General features: G+C 39.9%; 1 protein-coding gene across 1 annotated transcript in view; it reads right to left on the bottom strand.

Moving 5' to 3' along the window:
• The window catches only part of MYH15 (myosin heavy chain 15), a 165,839-nt gene that overhangs the window by 104,909 nt on the left and 40,655 nt on the right, over positions 1-20,275 (bottom strand). Inside the window, 4 exon segments of the mRNA XM_054709813.1 lie at positions 6,791-6,961; positions 7,630-7,779; positions 14,062-14,086; positions 14,088-14,169. Coding sequence (XP_054565788.1) covers positions 6,791-6,961; positions 7,630-7,779; positions 14,062-14,086; positions 14,088-14,169 — 428 coding nt within the window.

Here is a 20,275-nt window from a genome sequence, read left to right as displayed (position 1 = left end):
GCCCACCCCCACGCCCTTGGGACCCCACCCGTACAGGAATTCATGCATTGAGCCTCTAGTAGTATATATATTTCACTAGACCAGGGCCATCTAGTCTCTATTACACTTCTGCCATCAACTCAACCCTTTCATCCCTGAAAGAGCAATTAACAATATGTAAATAAAATGAGTGTGACAATGTTCCACTAAAACTATTTACAAAAACAGGATACAGACCAGAATTGGCCCACAGGGCTACAGTTTACTGACCTCTGGTCTAGACTAGTAATAGTATTAGAGGCTGTGAAAAGTCATTGAAATGTGATAGAATTTGAAATTAGACCTGGGTTACAACTTGCCAGTGGGTAGAATATGGGATGTAATAGAAAGGAGGATTGCCCTAGCCAGCTTGGCTCAGTGGCTAAAGTGTTGGCCTGTGGACTCAAGGGTCTCTCATCATGTTTTTGCATATTATTTTGTATATTTGTATATTCATTTACCTACTTCATGAATATTTTTGAAAGGGTCTTCATGAACCAATTATTGTATTGATGGTTTGGGTTTAAAAAGAATAATCAGCCCAGATGGTGTTGTCTAGTGGTTGAGTGTCAACCCATGAATTAGGAGGTCACGGTTTGATTCCCGGTCAGAATACATGCCTGGGTTTCAGGCTCAATCCCCAGTGGAGGTGTGCAGGAGGCATCCAATTAATGATTCTCTCTCATCATTGATGTTTCTATCTCTCTCCCCTTCTCCCTTCCTCTTTCTGAAATCAATTTTTAAAAAAAATAAATAATCAGACATGGGTTTTGGCCCCAGAGCATTTAGCCAAGAAAACAAGACATATACATGATATGTAGATCACAAAGTAGAGCAAACAGAGATACAGGTAAACTGTCATGAGAATTTTAAATTATAACATGACCTCTTGACCTAACAATATAAATTTCATAATTCTCTATCAATTTTTTATACCTAAGAACCATAAACTCTTAGGTTTGAGAAAGACATTAAAGATCTAGTCCAACTCCCTAAAAGCTCCTTCAATTCCCTTCACCATTTCCTTCTAAAAAGCAGATTAGCTTATGCACGAATATTTTCATAGAGTGAGAATAAACCAAGTTGAGTCAATGCTCTGGATGGGTGATATATTAAAAGAAAATTTGTCTGAAGTTCAGAATACTTTGTTTTAAATCATTCTACTAGAGCCAATACAAGTCAGTCTAATTCTTCTAAATGGTGGATCACAAGATATTTGAAGATTGTGTTTCTGATTCATCTGAGTCTATTATTCTAATATATGGACTGTGATTTTCTACCTCTTGTTTATTCTCAGACTTAGAACTTGCATTTAATAGGTAATGTATTGAACAACATTCTACCAATAACTCTTCTACTGAATAGTTCTGGGAGATCTTCCTTTATCTTAAGCATCTAGGTGGGAAATGATGCAATGAGTGAATATGTGAACTGTTCTAAGTGAGGACAAAATAGTCTAAGTGAAACTGACACCTTGCTCCTGGCAGCACTGACCTTTTGGGTTCCTGGGAGAGTGATAAATGAGAAAGAGGATGAGGAGGACAAGAGAGATTCTGATAAATTACACAGTGAGTTTCCTGGCACAGGTTCTTGGCAGCATGGACTCCATCTTGGACCACGTATTTTCTCATCATGCCTATAGTCAATCCTCAATAAAAACTGGAATTAATAGTTCAAAAGTTTAAGCATCTCCTGGGATGGTGTCCATTAACAAGGGGGTTTTGGCAAACTCACCAGGAGCGGTAGCGCCCTTTCAGGTAGAGGACCATGAGGACTGCCATTTCCTTGGGACTTCAATTATGCCAATTTGGGGGTGAATGAAAGTTTTATATAAAATAAGTGAGTGGTATGGCTCATAATGTAACAACTAAATCATTAAGGAGGGGAAAACATTCTTCAGAGTATTCTCCATTTCTCCAATGCTTGGGAGGTGTAAAGCTTCTAATAAATATGAGGCCCTCCAGCAAACTAATTTCCAAATGCTGACCCACAGCATCAAGTGCTCTCTATTGCACAGTAAATGGTTTGAGCCAATTGCCCTGATTCAGAACATTAGGGCCCTCCCTCTTCAAATATGATCAATTCTGCCTTCCTCTTGTTTTTATCTGTCTCCTTCTTACTATTTCCATTTTTGCTATCCTGATTCAGGACCTGTCTGTTACTCACCTGGACTACTGTAACATCTTCCAAAATGCCTTAATATTAGATTTTCCTTCCAGTGCAACCACCATACACGAATCTACCAGATTAAACACAAGCAGCTCTGACTATTCTATGTCCAGCATAAAACCCTTTTTGGCTCCCTGTTACCTCCAAATAAGGTATCAATTCATTAAAAGCCCTTCACAACATGACCCTCTATTTTTGTTTACTTCTAGCTACTTCCACCTGTGTGTTCTCAGTTCTAACTAGACTACCTAACATTTTGGAATGTGTTCTTTGCTTTCCTGTCTCTATGTCTTTGCTCTTGCCAGTCCCCTCACCTGCTGGCTTCCTCTCTTCATCTGCTGAAGTCATGTCCATTCCTTAAGATCTAGCTAAAATTTTACACTCTTTCCCACCAGGCCTTTCTAGATTCCTGCTCTTCTGAACTCTGGGTCTCTGACAATGCCTTTACTACATTTATGCTGATATATATTTTTACATTTATTAGACTTATAAATCTACTTGACTGCATACTTCCTAAGGGCAAGTGCTATTTATAACAAATGCTTAAGTTTTCTATAGCATTTGATTCAAAGTCTCCTACACAACAGTGTGGTATTGGGCCTAAAACTAAGGTCCAACATTATGTGTTCCTTGATATCAGGGAAAACCAATCACAAGTTCCTCTTCCCGTTGTGCTTCCATGGGTGAGGTCTCCTATCCAACCACCCTCCTTATCATGGAACCTGTCACAGTGTCTGCTCTTAGCCTTGAGTAATGGGTTTCAGTTCCCTGCCAACCCACGGAATTACTCCAAGTCAATCACATCCTCCAGCGGCAACCAAGGGTTACCTCACCCTATTATTACTACAAAGCCTGCCTCCTAAAGTCCCTGCTCACTCACTCTCTTCCCAAGTGCAAATGCCATGTGGCTCTGCATGGCATGCAGTGTTCTCCACCCCCAGGCTGTGAGTATCTGTGACTAATAAGCTGTTGTCAATCTCATCTGTCCAATGATGGGTGTGCTATGTTTAGCTATAGCCATAACGCTAGGAGAGGAATATCCCCACCAGTTTGGTAATAAGGAACTGATCAAAAACAGGTTAGTTATTGAATAAATTTACTTACTTCTCTAATAAAAAGAAAAAAAAAACAGTAATAGTTTTGGTCTTAAGATATCCTCCTATTTACATTCTAAGTTCCTTCAGGGCTAGGATGAGGCCTCTGGTTTACATTTCTCACAACCCTTAGCCTAGTAAGTTCCAAGGTAAGTAAAATGTAAGTTGCTAGAAAATTTTTAAGTAATTAATTGACAGGTGAACACTCAGACATACAGGTTTGAGTTTTGGGTCCTGGGCTGCTTTGCAGTGGGCAATAGGCACACACAAAAAGAGTTGCAAACAAGAAAGCACTGAATTACATGTTTAAAGAAGATATTTAAGTGCATGCAAAAGATAACTAGACATTAATGTGATTCATTGTATAATAAAAACATCAGAATTTACACATCCGAAGAACCCCACTTGGGAGGCAACCATGCTTACTACCAAGCTGCTACCAGGATTTAAAATATTTTAGAAACTTCCTTAGGATATCTGGACACGATGGACTACTGGTACATGGGAACTTCTTATTGTTCAATGGTGTATCATTTTATAGAAACAACTAAAAATTATTCAGGCAAATAAGGTGAACAATGTGCTCAAGTTAAGTAACACAGTTTGGACTCAAGATAGGTAGGATGATCAGTAGTAAAGCTGGTAATATTTCAAAAACATTATCCCAATTGCCATCCCGTGAGAGACATTTTCCAAAAGGCTGAATTATTGGAAGATGGATGTAGCCTCTCAAGGTGACTACAATGAAGGGGCAACAAATTTTTAAATGTATAATGTTGGATTTATTTGCTTAAAAATATTAGAATTAATCTCTTTACCAATTCCTATATAAAACCATAAATATGTAATTATATGTTAATACTTTAATATACAAATGATTGATGCTCAAGTTCTAACAAACTAGAATATTTCAAAGTAATGAAATAAGTGTGAGCTAACCATATAATAGATTTGTTTACTACATATACAATATTGAAGGAAGTCACTGTATGCTTGAAGACCAAATTAACAATTAAAGCTGATGTTAAAATCCATTTGTGTTATGCTCTTTGGTAATTACCCAAAGGAGTTGAAAACTTATGTCCACCTGAAGAACCTGCACATGGATATTTATAGAAGTTTGGCTATTTATAGCAGTTTTTCTTGCCAAAACTTGGAAGTGATCAAGATTTCCTTCAGATGGTGAATGGATAAATAAACTGTGGTGCATCCAGACAATTGAATATTATTCAGGGCTAAAAATAAGTGATCCTCGAAACCATGAAAAGGTGTGGAGAAACCTTAAATACATATCACTAAGTGAAAGAAGCCAATATAAAAAGGTTACATAATGTATGAATTCCAACTATATAACATTCTGGGGAAGGCAAAACTATGGAGATAGTAAAAAGATCAGTGATTTCCAGGGGCAGTGAAAATACTCTGTATGATACTATAATGATGGATACATGTCATCATACATGTGTCCAAACCCATAGAATGTATAACGCCAAGAGTGAACCCTAAGGTAAATCATGGACTTTGAGTGGTAATGATGTGCCAATGTAGGTTGCTCAGCTGTATCGAATGTACCACTCTGGTGGGGATGTTGACAACCAGGGAGGCTATGCATGTATGGGGGAGAAGGTATATCTCTGTACTTTGTCCTCAATTTCTCTCTGAACATAAAACTGCTTTAAAAATAAAAGCTTAATTTAAAAAATAAATTTGTTTTAGTTTGACATAAATTTTCTTAATGAACATAAAAATTTAAAACTTTTATATATGGAAATCCCTTTTCTTTATAAATACACACAGATGTATGCTCTAAGACATTTTATACAAAATGATGCATTTTAGTTCCTTTGAATTTTGAAAATGTTCCATGATTTATACTATTTCAAGGAGTAAGTTTAATCATTAAATTTACTATAAATTTTCTTCACATAGCTTGGGCCAGCACAATGCATCTTTTCAAAACATGAAATCACTTTAAGAAAGGTTTTGGTATTCCTCATTTGCCTGACCTGAATACCTTTGAAATCACTCACAGGAAGCTGAAGACATATCTTCTCCTTCTATCATGTGGTCATTTTTTGTTTTCTCATTTTATCATATCAGTAGAAAATACAACAGGAAATTGCATCCATGCTGCTAGTGTATTACTTGAAATAACTGATACTGGCAGACGTGAGACAATAGGCTTCAGATAACTAAAAATCAGTAACATTCCCAGACCTATCAGGATCTGAATCACGCCTATGTCCCACCTTCCTCCTGAAAACGGTATACTGCCATAATCAGAGTAAGTTAATATTATAGGTAACAATCGCCAGGAGCTACATCTGCCCCTCTGAGAAGCTCCAGTTCTCCTCTTTCATTTCTAATCAGAAAACTACAATGATGCTAGGAAACTTGAATGATGCTAGCAAACATTGGTCAGCTCATGGTTAGGTTATTATTATTATTTTTAATCAACTCACAGGTTGGTCGTTATTTTTTTAATCAGCCTGTTCTTTCCCCCGGGGAAGTACACTGGTTATAAAGGAAATTAAATCAATGTGATGTCCACTCCTGTTGGAAATAATGGCTATTTTCAAGGAAGATTTTGTTTCAGCTGAAACCTAATAAATAAAATTGATGGAACACTGATTGATAAAATCTGAGGCCCACAAAATGTCGTCACCTTAGCGCTGTCCTGGCAGAGTTGTTGAGAATCCAATGTGACAGCATAGCTAAAGAAACCTTCAGAAAGTTAAAAGCCCAAGGCCTTGACCTGCCCATCCCTGTCTTCAGACTTCACAGCAATCCACAGTTACAGAGAGACACAAGGGGCACTAACACGCCACCACACTTGCTCCTGTGGACAAAGCTACAGCAAAGGGCCATTGTGAGTTCCTCCAGCAAACCCACTTAATCTATCGCTTAATCTATCCCAGAGCACGTGGAAATATTTCAGAGTCCGGAAACACCACTGAATTCAGAAACCATCCACTGCAGCTAATTTAATAATAAGCCATGAAGTATTGTCATAAATTACTTAAACTAACTGGTACTTGTCCAATTAAATGAACAAACTGCATCCTGCAGGTTAGTGGCCTGGAGGATGTATGGCAGTTGTTTGTTTGCGTACTCAATTGCCAAATTTTGTTAAGCTGCTCTGGGTCTACTCCTTCACCTTATGTTAATCAGCCAGGCCCAACGGTGCCCATACTTTCAGCTCTGTTTTTCCAGTCAAGAGCATGACCATTTTTAATCTCAACAAGTCTCCTCACACATTAACAGTGGAGGCCACGAGTAAACAGCAAATCCATAGCGACAGCCTGCGTTAGAGATGATGGAGTGGGGTAACTGCTATGGAAATTTAGTTAGGATGTCACGGGTACTGCACACAAAGACCATTAAGAGAAAATGTGCAGAGCTGTCCTGCCCCAGTTCCCGCCCTCTGACAGAGCATGAGTCCTGGCATCAACATGGCAAGCAGGGACAATCCCTAAACGAAAACGAATGAGGAGAGAAACATGCATTACTTTCTCAACAAGATCTGTGCAGGGTTGTAAATCCAGACCAAAGTCCATGGACATCCAGTCAATGCCTTCTTTTATATATTCCTCTTGCTCCAGAACTAACATGTGCTGATTGAAGAACTGTTGTGATTTTTCATTGGTTAAATTAATGCAAAGTTGCTCAAGGCTGTTATACTTCAAAGATGTAATTAGGTATGAAGAAGAGATAAAAATAAAATTGAGAAAATGGCAACAACTTGAGGTGATGGATATGTTAATTAACTTAAGTGTGGTGATTATTTCACAATATATATGTGTACCAAATCATCAAATTGTCCCCCTAAAATATATACATTTTTTGGTCAAATGTACCTCAAAAAAATAAAATAAAATTGAGGTCCATTTGGAAAAATGTGGACACATCATGGCAAATAAACCCAGTAAGTAACAAATGTTCAGTTAAATGTTTACCTTCTTCCTCCCTGGTCATTGTGGCTCAGTGGACTGGAGATTCATCCTGTACACTGAAAGGTTGTGGGTTCAAGTCCCAGTCAAGGCATATACATAGGTTGTGGGTTTGATTCCAGGTTGAGGGATATATGAGTGCAACCAATCCAAAATCTTAAAATATTCCTTTGTCTCTATTTACCTTTATTTAAAGCTTAATTTCTTAATACTATTCATTATGATAACTATTGTTACTTACTAATATTAATAATTGTTCTTTTTAACCAAAGTAGCTCACTCTTAAGATTTGCAAAGAATAAATTGCATCATACTTTGATGACATTTTCTGACATTCAATTCACATTTTCTAATCTCCTTGTAAATATGCATTGACTTCATCTTATCAATGATATTACATCAAGGATTTCAAAACCAGTGATGTCCAGAATGCCAATGAAGAACTGCCCTGATAGCTTGGAATCCAGGGCCTTGTTGATACGTGTCACCAGCCACTTAAACAGCCTTTCATATATTGACTTGCACAAGGCACCAACAGCAGAGGTCACCTAGGAATCACATTGAAAGCACTCCTTCATCTGACAGCAGGGTTCATTTTAATCCCGGGCATCCTCTATCAGTGACTGCCTTCTAGTGAAATCTGATATATTTATTGACTTTCTGTGGCTCCAGCATGCTGCTGAGATGATACATGAGAGGAAATACAATAAAATGAGAGAAGGAAGAACGAAGCAAGGAAAGGCAGAGAGGGTGAGGGAGAGGGAGAGGGAGAGGGAGCGGGAGAGCGGGAGAGGGAGAGGGAGAGGGAGAGGGAGAGGGAGAGGGAGAGGCAGGTGAGTTACCCTGGTGCCTCTTTACCCAATACTTCTGTGAAAGAAATCCAGCTCCTATCACCAAAGGACCAAATATCCTGGGGGGAGGTGGCAGTGTATTCTAAAGCCTTGCTATTCAAAGTGTGGCCCTAAGACCTGCAGCACCAGCACTACCTGAAAGCTGGTTGAAGATGCCAACTCCTGTTCCAGACCTAAGAATCAGAATTTGCACTCTTAACACAATCCCCGCTGATTCCTATGTACCATCAAGCATGAAGTCCTGGTAGAGTAGGTGAGGACTCTGGAATCCCTAGCCCTGTCCTACTGCTGCTGTTGCAGCTCCTAGTGAAGTGTCACCTTTGGCAAGTGACCTAACCTCAAGGAGCTGCATGCAGTATCCTCATCTGATGCTCTTGAAGGTTCTTTCTAGCCTCAGCTTCCACTTCTTTAGATTAGTTCTCAAGGCTGCTCTCAACTCCCTGTAGGGAGAATGGCAATGTAGTGCCTCCTTCTGACTCAGATTCTCTTACTGAAAACTCGGCCTGCATTCCCTTCCCTGGAGGTATGTGGCCAAGGATCTCACATAACCTACTAGGGAGAGCTCCAAACTCTGGAAGATGCTGTGCAAAGGCAGAGCCTACTTCCAGGATGCAAAGGTGCTGATATAGTAGCAGATTTCTGACAGACTCCAAGTAGGAGTGCATTTCAGCTGGACACGCTCCAAGCCTGGAGACAGAATGGGCTCCAACCACTTAACATTTAAAACAGGCCCATAGCATCCATCCTTCAGCTGCCCAGGAGAGAGCGCAGCAGGAGCCAGTTGGTGTCTGGTGGTGATTTAGTTCTGAGTCGTCCACTCTCTGATCAGTTATCTTGAGTCATTCCCACAGTAATCCATACGCCGGATGGCATCACGGTTTTTTATTATCGGCGTCAAGAGCACGCCACACAAACAAAGCAACAAGAATGATTTTTATTCTCTGGTGCACCGAGGAAATCACTCTCTGTCTACACCAGTCACTTTGAAACTTTAAAAAGAACATGACTAACTTGTTCTCCTCTTTTTTGTGTGTGTTTTGTTAATCCTCACCAAGGATATTTTTCCATTTATTTTTAGAGGGAGTGGAAGGGAGGGGAAAACATTGATGTGAGAGAGACACATCGATTCATTGGTTCCTGCACAAGCCCTGACCAGGGCCAGGATCCAGCCTGCAACCAAGGTATGAGGTACGTGCCCTTGACCAGAATTGAGCCCAGGACCCTTCAGTCCGTGGGCTGACACTCTATATACTAAGCCAAACCAGCCAGGGCTCTACCCTTCCTTTTAATTCCCTAAATACTCGAGAAGTGGGGGTGGGAGGAAAACTGGCCGGAGGAGTAGTGAATACTGGAAGAAAGCCTGATGATGTCAGCAGAGGAAGAAATAGAAAGTATGATATCTGTTGAATGAATTAATGAAATCAGTAAGCCAATATATGGCACACTAACTAATCATTTTCATCATTTCTATGCACTAACAGGAATTAGGCAGCTAAACCTACAGTTCTACTTTTCAGGGACTAAATGGACTCATTTCTTAGCTCTTTTTTAGAATAATCTCACAGAAGACTTTGATTACTGGGAGGCAATCATGCATGATAGCAAGAACAAAAACAACAACAAAAATAATGGAGTCAGCCATATTTTTAACCACTTTGTTCCTGACCTTTCTCATCTGTAAGATAACAATATTAAAATATGCGTCTCACAGAACTGTTGGGAGAGATTCAATGTGATAGATGATGTAAGTATGTAAGCATGACATGTGGCACTTACTGGATACTGTTAGTTTCCCCTTTCCACTGTTATCACTTCCTCTTCCACACTCCAGTGTTCACTAGCTGTGTTACCTTGAGGAGCTAATCTTTCTAAGGCTCACTGTCTTTCACTATAAAATGGAGATATAAGTAATATCAACTTGCAGGTTGCCATACTTAAGCACAGCACCCACAGTAAGTAAGTACTCAATGGCTACTTATTTTTATTTTTTAATTAAAATAACTTATTCCTAATAAGAATAGTTGGAACTCTCATTGAATCATAAAACATTAGACCTGAAGAACCCTAGTTCTTTTTTTAATTAAATTGACTGGGGTGACATTAATTAATAAGACCGTATGGTTTTCAGGTGTACAAATCCATGATACATGATCTGGATATTGCATTATGTGCCCACACCTGAAGTCAAATCATCTTGTCACCATATATGTGACCCCCTTTACTCTTTACTACCCTCCCACCCCCTTTCCCTCTGGTAACCACCATACTGTTTTCTGTGTCTATGAATTTTAGCTTGTTTGTTTTCCTTGTTTGTTCATTTGTTGCTTTCAGTTTTATATCCCACCAGTGAATAAAATCATATGGTTCTTAGCTTTTTCCAACTGACTTATTTCATTTAGCATGATATTCTCAAGGTCCATCCATGTTGTCACAAATGGCAGTATTTGCTCTTTTCTTATGGCTGAGTAGTATTCCATTGCATATCCTATCTAATAAAAGAGTAATATGCAAATTGACTGTACCTCTGCTATGCCCACAAGCCACGCCAACCAGCCAATCAAGAGTGAGTATGCAAATTAACCCAACCAAGATGGCTGTGGCCACAGACAGAGCAGGAGGCTTGGGTTTCCCTGGCAATGGAGGAAGCCAAGCTTTCCACCTGCCCTGGCCTGCCTTAGCCTCCATTTAAGGCTACAAAGTTTCAATTATAGAAGATAAATAAATCCCAACAAAAATGGCAGCAGCCACAGAGCTGGAGAGAGCAGGAGGCTTGAGTTGCCCCTGGTGATGGAGGAAGCCAAGTTTCTGCAGCCCTGGCCTGCCTTAAGGCTACAAAGTTTCAATTATAGAAGATAAATAAATCCCAGATACCAGGGCCTCTGCTTGGGTCACGGGGGTGCGTGGCCAGCCTGCAAACCACCACAGGTCCCTCACCCAGGCTGCCCCACACCCCAAGGGAACTTCCACCCTGATCCGGGACACCCTTCAGGGCAAATCAGCCGGCCCCCACCCATGCACCAGGCCTCTATCCTATCTAATCCTCCTATCGAATAAAAGAATAATATGCAAATTGACCATCACTCCAATACACAAGATGGCTGCCCCCATGTGGTCAAAGATGACTGCCCCCATGTGGACACAAGATGGCCAGCAGGTGAGGGCAGTTGGGAGGGACTAGGTTGTAGGCAATCAGGCCAGTAGGGGAGGGCAGTTTGGAGGGACCAGGCCTGCAAGGAAGGGCAGTTAAGGGTGACCAGGCTGGCAGAGGAGGGAAGTTAGGGGCTACCAGGCCTGCAGGGAAGGGCAGTTGGCGGGGACCCAGGCCTGCAGGGGAGGGAAGTTAGGGACAAACAGGCTGGCAAGGGAGCAGTTAGGCATCAATCAGGCTGGCAGGGGAGTGGTTAGGGGGTGATCAGGCTGGCAGACAGAAGCGGTTAGGGGCAATCAGGAAGGCAGGCAGGCGAGCAGTTGGGAGCCAGCAGTCCTGGATTGTGAGAGGAATCCCAGATTGGAGAGGGTGCAGGCTGGGCTGAAGGACACACCCCTGCCCCGTGCACGAATTTCGTGCACCAGGCCTTTTGTATGTATAATAATCATGTATTATGGCTCTCAACTCAGGAAGGTACCTCCCCCTAAAGGAAGAATGCCTTTGGAAACAGGGAGGGCACTTGCTGAATGTCATAATGACTGAGTGTGCCACTGACATTCAACACCTGGAAGCAGGAATGGAAAACCTCCTAGAATGTGCAGGACACACTGATATATGAAGAACTGTCCCAATCAGATGCCAATCACCCCTCCATTGAGACACAGAGGAACTCAGTCTCTTCATTGGGGTACTGAGAGAGATGAAGACATTTAACTAAGGCTCCAAAGCTAGTTAGCATTAGAGCTAGAACTAAAAATTTTAGAGTGTTAACACTGCAAGAATTTTTTGCCATCTTTTGCAATTGTCATCAAAAGAATACATACATACATTGCTATTCTTAGCAGTGGCAATTGTCTCTATAAAGTCAGTAAAATTCATAAGAAAAGAAAATCCTTACAGTGTGCAGTCTTACTGTCTCTAGGAAGAGGAAGAAGTGAGGGGGAGAGGGAGAGGAAAGGGAAGAAAGGAAGGGAGGGAGGGAGAGGGAGGGATTTTTTGTATTTTCTTTCAATGTTGAATAATAATATATAAGCTTGTTTCACTGGTTCTATTATAGTAAAGGCTGGAGTGGTAACTCAGTCCCTGAGAACACCCTGTTAAAGAGGCAAAGGTTTGATTTCAGTCCTTCTATGGCCTCATTAGTTTTCTACAGAGAAAATCCTTGTTCTGTAATCATAGCATGTCATGTGGGCATGTTGTGGTGAATGTCTTACAAAAGCAAGAAACTGCCACATACCTCTCACCTCACTACCAAGAAATAATTCAACTACTTGTCCTGCTGATCCCAGTTCATGTTCAGCTCAGTATTTAATTTATTTTAACATTTATGGAGCACCTACTGCTTGCAGGGCACTGTGCTAACTGCCGAGGGCATGAAGATGAATTACACCCACTCAATGGCCCCAAGGAGCCAAGTTACCCAGGAGGACAAAACTGTAAGCAAATTGTTTCAGTATAGTCAGTATTGTGGTAGAGATAAAATTGTTGATTTATAGAGTAAGCTAAACTAGGAAATTGATTTTGATTAGTTGTTGAAATGTTTTAAGTAACACAGTCACACCAGCTGCCTTAATATACCAAAATAAATAGTTTGCTGCAGTCAAAATAACTATCTTCTATCACAAATGTATACATTTATCTCTCGTTTTCCGATTTCACATGTATAAAAACAATCTAAGTGTCACCTGAGTACTAGCTGTGTGTCCTTTGGAATGTTACTTATATTCCCTAATCCTTAGTTTTCCTCAACTGGAAAAACATAAGTATTCCTACCCTTCCTACTTATTTCTGAGTATTGTAAATATGGAAGGAGATAATACCTCTGAATGCTTAATACATATAGATAATCATACCATTTCTTCTATCCAGGAAAGACTACATTTCTCAGACCCCCTGTAGCTAAGGGGATAATTTGACTACTTCTTACCAATAAAATATTAGTGAAAGTAGTATCACTTCCAGCCCCAAGCAGTTTAGGGATGTGTACTTCCTCCATGAATTATCTTCCCCCTTATACAGCATCCATGGAGTCCATGTGTTTCAGATGTCCTACCTACAAAGTGAAAGAAGGCTGTACCATCTGTACTGGTGTCAGTGGAAAAAAATAAATGCTTATTTTATTCTCACTGAGATTTTAGCACGTGTGTTATTGCAGCATGCGCAATTTATACTGACTAATCTATATTACAGATATAAGTTATTTTGAAATGCACTAGCATACTCAGATGGTCTCATTACCCAGCGACTCAGGGGGTATCTACTGTATCCCAGCAAAGCCTCAGAGCACTTGTTATTCCATCATTAAAACATTCTCCTGGATGCTGAACAAAACCTACATGACCTTTCATCATTCATGTCTGTTCTTAATCCCCTCCCTTCAAATACTAACTTCAGCATGTGTCCTGAAATCCTTCCTCAACTATGTCACCATGTGTCTGTTACTCTCAAAAGTCAATAATCCAAGTAGACAAGGGATGCCAATTTGCGAATTTTATTTATGTCAGAAACCAATAGCTTTGAAAGCTTCTTAGCTGGGCAACAAAGATGTGATCACAATATGTAAAGGGCTTGCCTGCCTCTGCAAAGAGATTTGTTGCTCAAGGGAAAACTGTCAAAATTTCAGGCAACAAAAACTCTTAAACATAAGTGCATTCACTCTGGTGAACATCACAAGTGGAAACATTTGGAATATTCATCACGGTAGCCCTTTGTTGCTTTTTCATGGATGCTCTTGTTGCAGACATCAAAGAAATTGAAAAATATACAAGTACAATATGTATATAATTATTACAAGATCATAGAATCATAATTCTCTTAAAACACCACCTTACCTGTTCTATATTTTGACCTCTAGTAACCAACTTTGATACTAGGATGAATCAAGCCCTTCACCAACTCAGAGGAGTTAATGCCCATGAGGAAAGCAGCTTTCTCAGCACCTGGTCAGAAAAACTGAAGGAAAAGAAGGAGGAAGGGAGAGAGAAAAAGGACAAGAAAAAAATACCATTAAACTTTATTCTGTTATAGCCAAATAGACTACCCAAAGGATGGAAGGATGATATGTTTAAACTGGTGTAGCAAGGTTGATAAAGTTTTAAAATTATTACCTAAATTCTAAATATTTAAAGGACTTTATTTCTTGGGAGTGAAAATCAAAGCCACATAAAATACTACTTCATACCCACTAGAATGGCTATAATAAAAAAGATAGAATAGTAAGTATTGGTGAAGATGTAGAGAAATTGGAATCCTCATACATTGCTGGTTAGAATGTAATATAGCATAGCTGCTGTGGAAACAATTTGGCAGCTACTCAAAAGTCAAACAGAGTTCTCTAGACCCAGAAATTCTACTTATAGGTTATATAGCCACATATGTTCACACCAAAAAATTGTACACAAATGTTCCTGGCAGCATTATTCATAATAGTCAAAATGTGTGTGTGTGGCGGGGGGGGGGGGGGGGGGGGGACAAATGTTCATCAACAGATGAATGGATAAACATAATGCTGTATATAAGTACAATGAAATATTTTTCAGGCATGAAAAAAAATTGAAGTATCGCTGCATGCTATGACATGAATGAAACTTGAAAGCATCATGCTATATGGAAACAGCTAGACGCAAGAGGCCACATATTATGTGATTCCATTCATATGATGTGTCCAGAATAGGCAAATCCATGGAGACAAAAAGTAGATTTGTGGTTGTCAGAGGCTAGGGAGAGAAGGGAATCGGGGATAACTAGTCAAGGGTACAGGGCTCCTTTTTGGTGATGGTTATACAACCTATGAGTACACTAAATCTCACTAAACTGTGAATTTTGGTGTCTGTGAATTATAGTTTAATTTTTAAAAGAATATATTTCTTGATCTTGGCTGTTTCTAAAAAGAGGTATTTTTCTGAAGGACATGGAATATTCCATCTTTATTATTTGCCTATTTTCCCCTTATACGTATATATTTATACATTCTTTCAATGAAACAGGCACTTGTAACTTGATAATTCAAGACAACCACCAATCAACAGAAGCCAGGACACTTGCCCTGTATCTCAAACACCTTTCCTTTCTTGTGAAGTCTCTGTACCATAGTGCCCTCTGCTGCCCAACAAGAATAATTGCAACCCATGCAATCGCACTTTTATAATAAAAGTTTCCATTTTCTAAGGAAAGAAGTAGAGAAGAGTGTTATCAGAAGGAAAAGTAAATAGGCACACATCATGTCAGGTGTTAAAAAAAAATAAGCTTAACACAAAATAATGCCACAGGCAAAACATTTTAAGCATGTTTCAAATTGTAGATTTCTTCAGTTATCAAACAAAAGGAATATTTTTTTTCCTATTTTTTTTATTAAGGTATTATATGTGTACATATCTTACCATTGCCACCCCCCACCCCACTCCCATATATGCCCTCACCCCCCAGAGTTTTGCATCCGTTGGTTATGCTTATATGCATGCATACAAGTCCTTTGATTGATCTCTTATCTCCCCCACTTCTCCCTAACTTTCCCCCTGTAATTTGACAGTCTGTTTGATGCTTTACTGTCTCTGTATCTATCTTTTTGTTCAAGTTTATAATGTTCTTTATTACCCATAAATGAGTGAGATCATGTGGTATTTTTCTTTTATTGACTGGCTTATTTCACTTAACATAATGTTCTCCAATTCCATCCAGGTTGCTGCAAATGATGAGAATTCCTTCTTTTTTATGCAGCATAGTATTCCATTGTGTAGATGTACCACAGTTTTCTGATCCAGTCATCTGCTGACGGGCACCTAGGCTGTTTCCAGATCTTAGCTATGGTGAATTGTGCTGCTATGAACATAGGGGTGCATATATCCTTTCTGATTGGTGTTTCTAGTTTCTTCGGATATATTCCCAGGAGTGGGATTACTGGGTCAAATGGGAGTTCCATTTTCAGTTTTTTGAGGAAACTCCATACTGTTCTCCACAGTGGCTGCACCAGTCTGCATTCCCACCAGCAGTGCACGAGGGTTCCTTTTTCTCCGCATCCTCGCCAACACTTGTCGTTTGTTGATTTGTTGATGATAGCCATTCTGACAGGTGTGAAATGGTACCACATTGTTGTTTTGATTTGCATCTCTTGGATAATTAGTGACGTTGAGCATGTTTTCATGTGTCTCTTGGCCTTCCTTCTGTCTTCTTTTGAAAAGATTCTATTTAGGTCTGTTGCCCATTTTTTTATTGGATCATTTATCTTCCTTTTATTAAGTTGTATAAGCTGCCTGTAGATGTTGGAGATCAAACCTTTATCAGTGATGCCATTTGCAAATATGTTCTCCCATGCAGTAGGCCTTCTTGTTGTTTTGTTGATGGTTTCTTTTGCTGTAAAAAAGCTTTTTATTTTGATGTAGTCCCATTTGTTAATTTTCTCTTTAGCTTCCATTGCCCTAGGGGCAGTGTCAGTGAAGAATTTCTTTTGGCATATGTCTGAGATTTTGCTGCCTGTGGATTGCTCTAGTATTTTTATGGTTTCCCGTCTTATGTTTAAGTCCTGTATCCATTTTGAGTTTATTTTTGTGTATGGCGTAAGTTGGTGATCAAGCTTCATTTTTTTTGCATGTATCTGTCCAATTTTCCCAACACCATTTATTGAAGAGACTGTCTTGACTCCATTGTATGTTCATGCCTCCTTTGTCAAATATTAATTGAGTATAGTGGTTTGGGTCAATATCTGGATTCTCTATTCTGTTCCACTGATCTATATGTCTGTTCTTGTGCCAGTACCAGGCTGTTTTGAGAACAGTGGCTTTGTAATACAGCTTGAAATATGGTATTGAGATCCCTCCTACTTTATTCTTCTTGCTCAGGATTGCTGTGGCTATTCGGGGTCTTTTTTTATTCCAGATGAATTTTTGGAGAGTTCTTTCAAGGTCTGTGAAATATGCCATTGGTATTTTAATGGGGAGTGCATTGAATCTATAGATTGCTTTGGGTAGTATGGACATTTTAATGATGTTGATTCTACCAATCCATGAACATGGTAATATTTCTTTTTTAAAAATTTCTTTATTGATTAAGGAATCACATGTTTGTCCTCATCCCCCCATTCCCATCCCACACCCCTTCCCACACATTCTCCCACCCCCCTGTTGTCCTTAACCGCTGGTTAGGCTCATATGCTTGCACACAAGTCCTTTGGTTGATCTCTCCCCTTTATCCCTACCCTTCCCTACCCTCCCTCTGAGGCCTGACAGTCTGATCCATGCCTCCTTGTTTCTGGGCCTGTTCTTGTTCATCCGTCTATATTGTTCATTATTTCCCCTAGATGAGTGAGATCATGTGCTATTAGAAATACACTTATAAGAACTGTGAGACAAGCAATAATGGTTATGGTGACAGGCAAATGAATCAGTCTGTAGTGAGTTTCTTTCTGGGCCAACAGTTCTTTTGAGACCCAATTTCAATGTCACACAGTTCCTTATGTGTACATGTCACACTGACATTACAGTTCTGTATTGTGGACAAATGGTGGTAATGCAGGTCCGACTCTCTCTGGTTTGGTCCTGGGCAACCTGCAGTGATGCAAAGCTGCTAACTGCTAGTATGGGAAGGCCACATCAGCGTCTTCCATCTCTGGACTGCTTCTCTTCTGTCTTGATGGCTGGAGTAGTCCTGTTGATTCCTCTCTGTTGTTGGAATCCACATGATCTCAGACTTGTTTTCTGAAAATATACAAACATATTCTCGACCAAAAGTTAATAAAGGAATATTTTCTATAAATTTGACTTGGGATCCTATTTCATTTTTTGCCCAAATGATTTTCCTCTGGCTTGTTTTGTCACCTTGTGTGTTTTTCATGGGTGTCTTGCTTTTAGCCTTACAATTAATTTTCTAAAGTATTAATTTTCTAGATGTAATTTACTTACAGGATATTTTTTCTTACATGATATTCTTCTACTATCCCCTCCTTTTTTGATTTAAATGTTAGGAGGCTTTTGAAAATTTTATAATGTAGTCTTGATGGCTTTTAAATTTTAATTTTTTGCACTATAATATTACTGTTTTAGGTTCATTACATGGTGCACAATTTTATCATGAGATGAAGTACCAATAAAAATTTTAGTTAACACTTTAGGAACACCTTTTTGTCCAGTACAATTACTTTTTCTAGAATATTCGCTTGTTTCAACTAGCCAATTTAAATTTGCCTGAAAACTTGACTACTATTTTACTGTCAAATTTATTACTCTAACAACAATCTTATTTTACCCTGTAAATATTAGTGGAAAGGATTATTTGCCTTCTTGAGTAGGTCCTGAGCATTCCTGGTGGTAGGCTGGATTTAGATATCATAAACCCACTTCCCCACACCATGGGTACAAGATAACTCAAACAATTCTTGTTGGAGTGAGAGGGCATCTGCTGTCGGCCAAGTCTCTGTCGGTCACCTGGGTCCTGATCTGAGCTGGGCATGGGAAGCACGAAGCAGCCACGGGGGCAGGAGACCTCCCTCAGAAGGGGCTAGGGTTCAGGCCCCTGCAATGTTGGGGAGGTGAGGGTCTGTGCCCCACCTCTGTTGATCCCCAAATTCTCTCCTGATGGCCCCTCTGCGACTGTGCCTGTCTTAGGTTGTTCCTTCTTGAGGAATCTTACCCGTCTCTGGCTAACCAGCCATCCTCCGGGGCCAAGCAAGGTGACGTGAGGTTCAATTTTGTCTCCTTGGTAGCCTATGCCCCCATGGCCTCCATGCCCAGCACTTGCCTTGGGATCCCCTTGCCTGCTGGTGGGGCCCCAGCACTGATCACATATCTTGTGGAACCCGGGTTTCTTCTCTAGGGAGGGCTCAGTTCGCCCCACTGGGTGAGAGACAGATCCATGGCACTAGTCATCATGAGACTTCAACCTCAACATGAACAGAGAGCTCATGCAACAGCTGTGAGCAATTGAGTTGTGAGAAGAGGGTCTCTCTTGGCCTAAAGGGTGAGAGGGACCAATATAGAATGCTCAGGTGCCTTCCCAGGAGGCCCTCTACACAATGAAAAGGATTAAATCCTTACATGTCCTTTTTAAATTGCTGCCAGACATTCAAAGAATTAGTTTGTAAGTTTGCTTGGGATAATTGTATATTATGCTGTTGTAATTTTAAAGTATCAAGAGATGTGTTAAGTTTGTCTCCAAGCACCAAACATATCTTGTGTGGCCATACCATTATTCTTATTTTTTTTATCCCCAAGCAAAAGGAATATTTCACTCATCTGAAATATCTCTGCTACATCTTCCATTTTAAATGAATCATGAAATACACTAGTATATTTGATGTAGCCACTGTGTAAACTAATGTCTTATCAAAGGATATACAGTCTTTCCTTGCTTCACTAAAAAGTACAAAGTTTCCTGAGCAATAACCACAAACAAGGGGAAGTAAAACATACACACACACACACACACACACACACACACACACAATTAGAGAGGTGTGTGCCATGACTAACAACATCCATTTCCTTTTTATGCGCCTTTTAAATGTTCACAAAGGCTTATAAGGCTTGATATGTTTGCTTTGCTTGTTAACTAAAATCAATACATATTCTAATACATTTCTGCAAGCTACACACCCACTCTATGTCAGTGATAATGGCCGAAGTACTCAGTTGCTATGAAAGCTTTCCAAATGCAAAGACAGTTAGGGAAAATAAACGGAAAAATCAAAACTAGAGCAGACATGCCCACCTATGCTGAGATGGTCCAGCTAAGTGTGCCACATTGGGAGACAATAGCCTGATTATTTCAAGTTGGGAATCTAGTGGGTCAGAGTCATAGACTGTTTAAATTCAAGAGACGATCTAATCCAACATGAAAATAATTAAAAGAAAGGGAGAAATTCATCATGCCTGGTGAATCTAAGTGGAGATGAATAGTAACCGACTATGTGAAAAACAAGTTATTCTGTCCAGGGGTGAAAAAAGCCAGGAGTCTGGTTTTCTAAGCTTTGGAAGCATTCAGATTGATAATATAAGTAATTAGTGGCCCAGTGCACGAAATTCATGCCCAGCCTGCACCCTCTCTAATCTGGGACCC

The sequence above is a fragment of the Eptesicus fuscus genome, chromosome 3, assembly GCF_027574615.1.
Source record: "Eptesicus fuscus isolate TK198812 chromosome 3, DD_ASM_mEF_20220401, whole genome shotgun sequence".
In the NCBI taxonomy this organism is placed as follows: domain Eukaryota; kingdom Metazoa; phylum Chordata; class Mammalia; order Chiroptera; family Vespertilionidae; genus Eptesicus; species Eptesicus fuscus.
The sequence above is the reverse complement of the archived record's forward strand: the minus strand, read 5'-3'. Positions and strand labels throughout refer to the sequence as shown.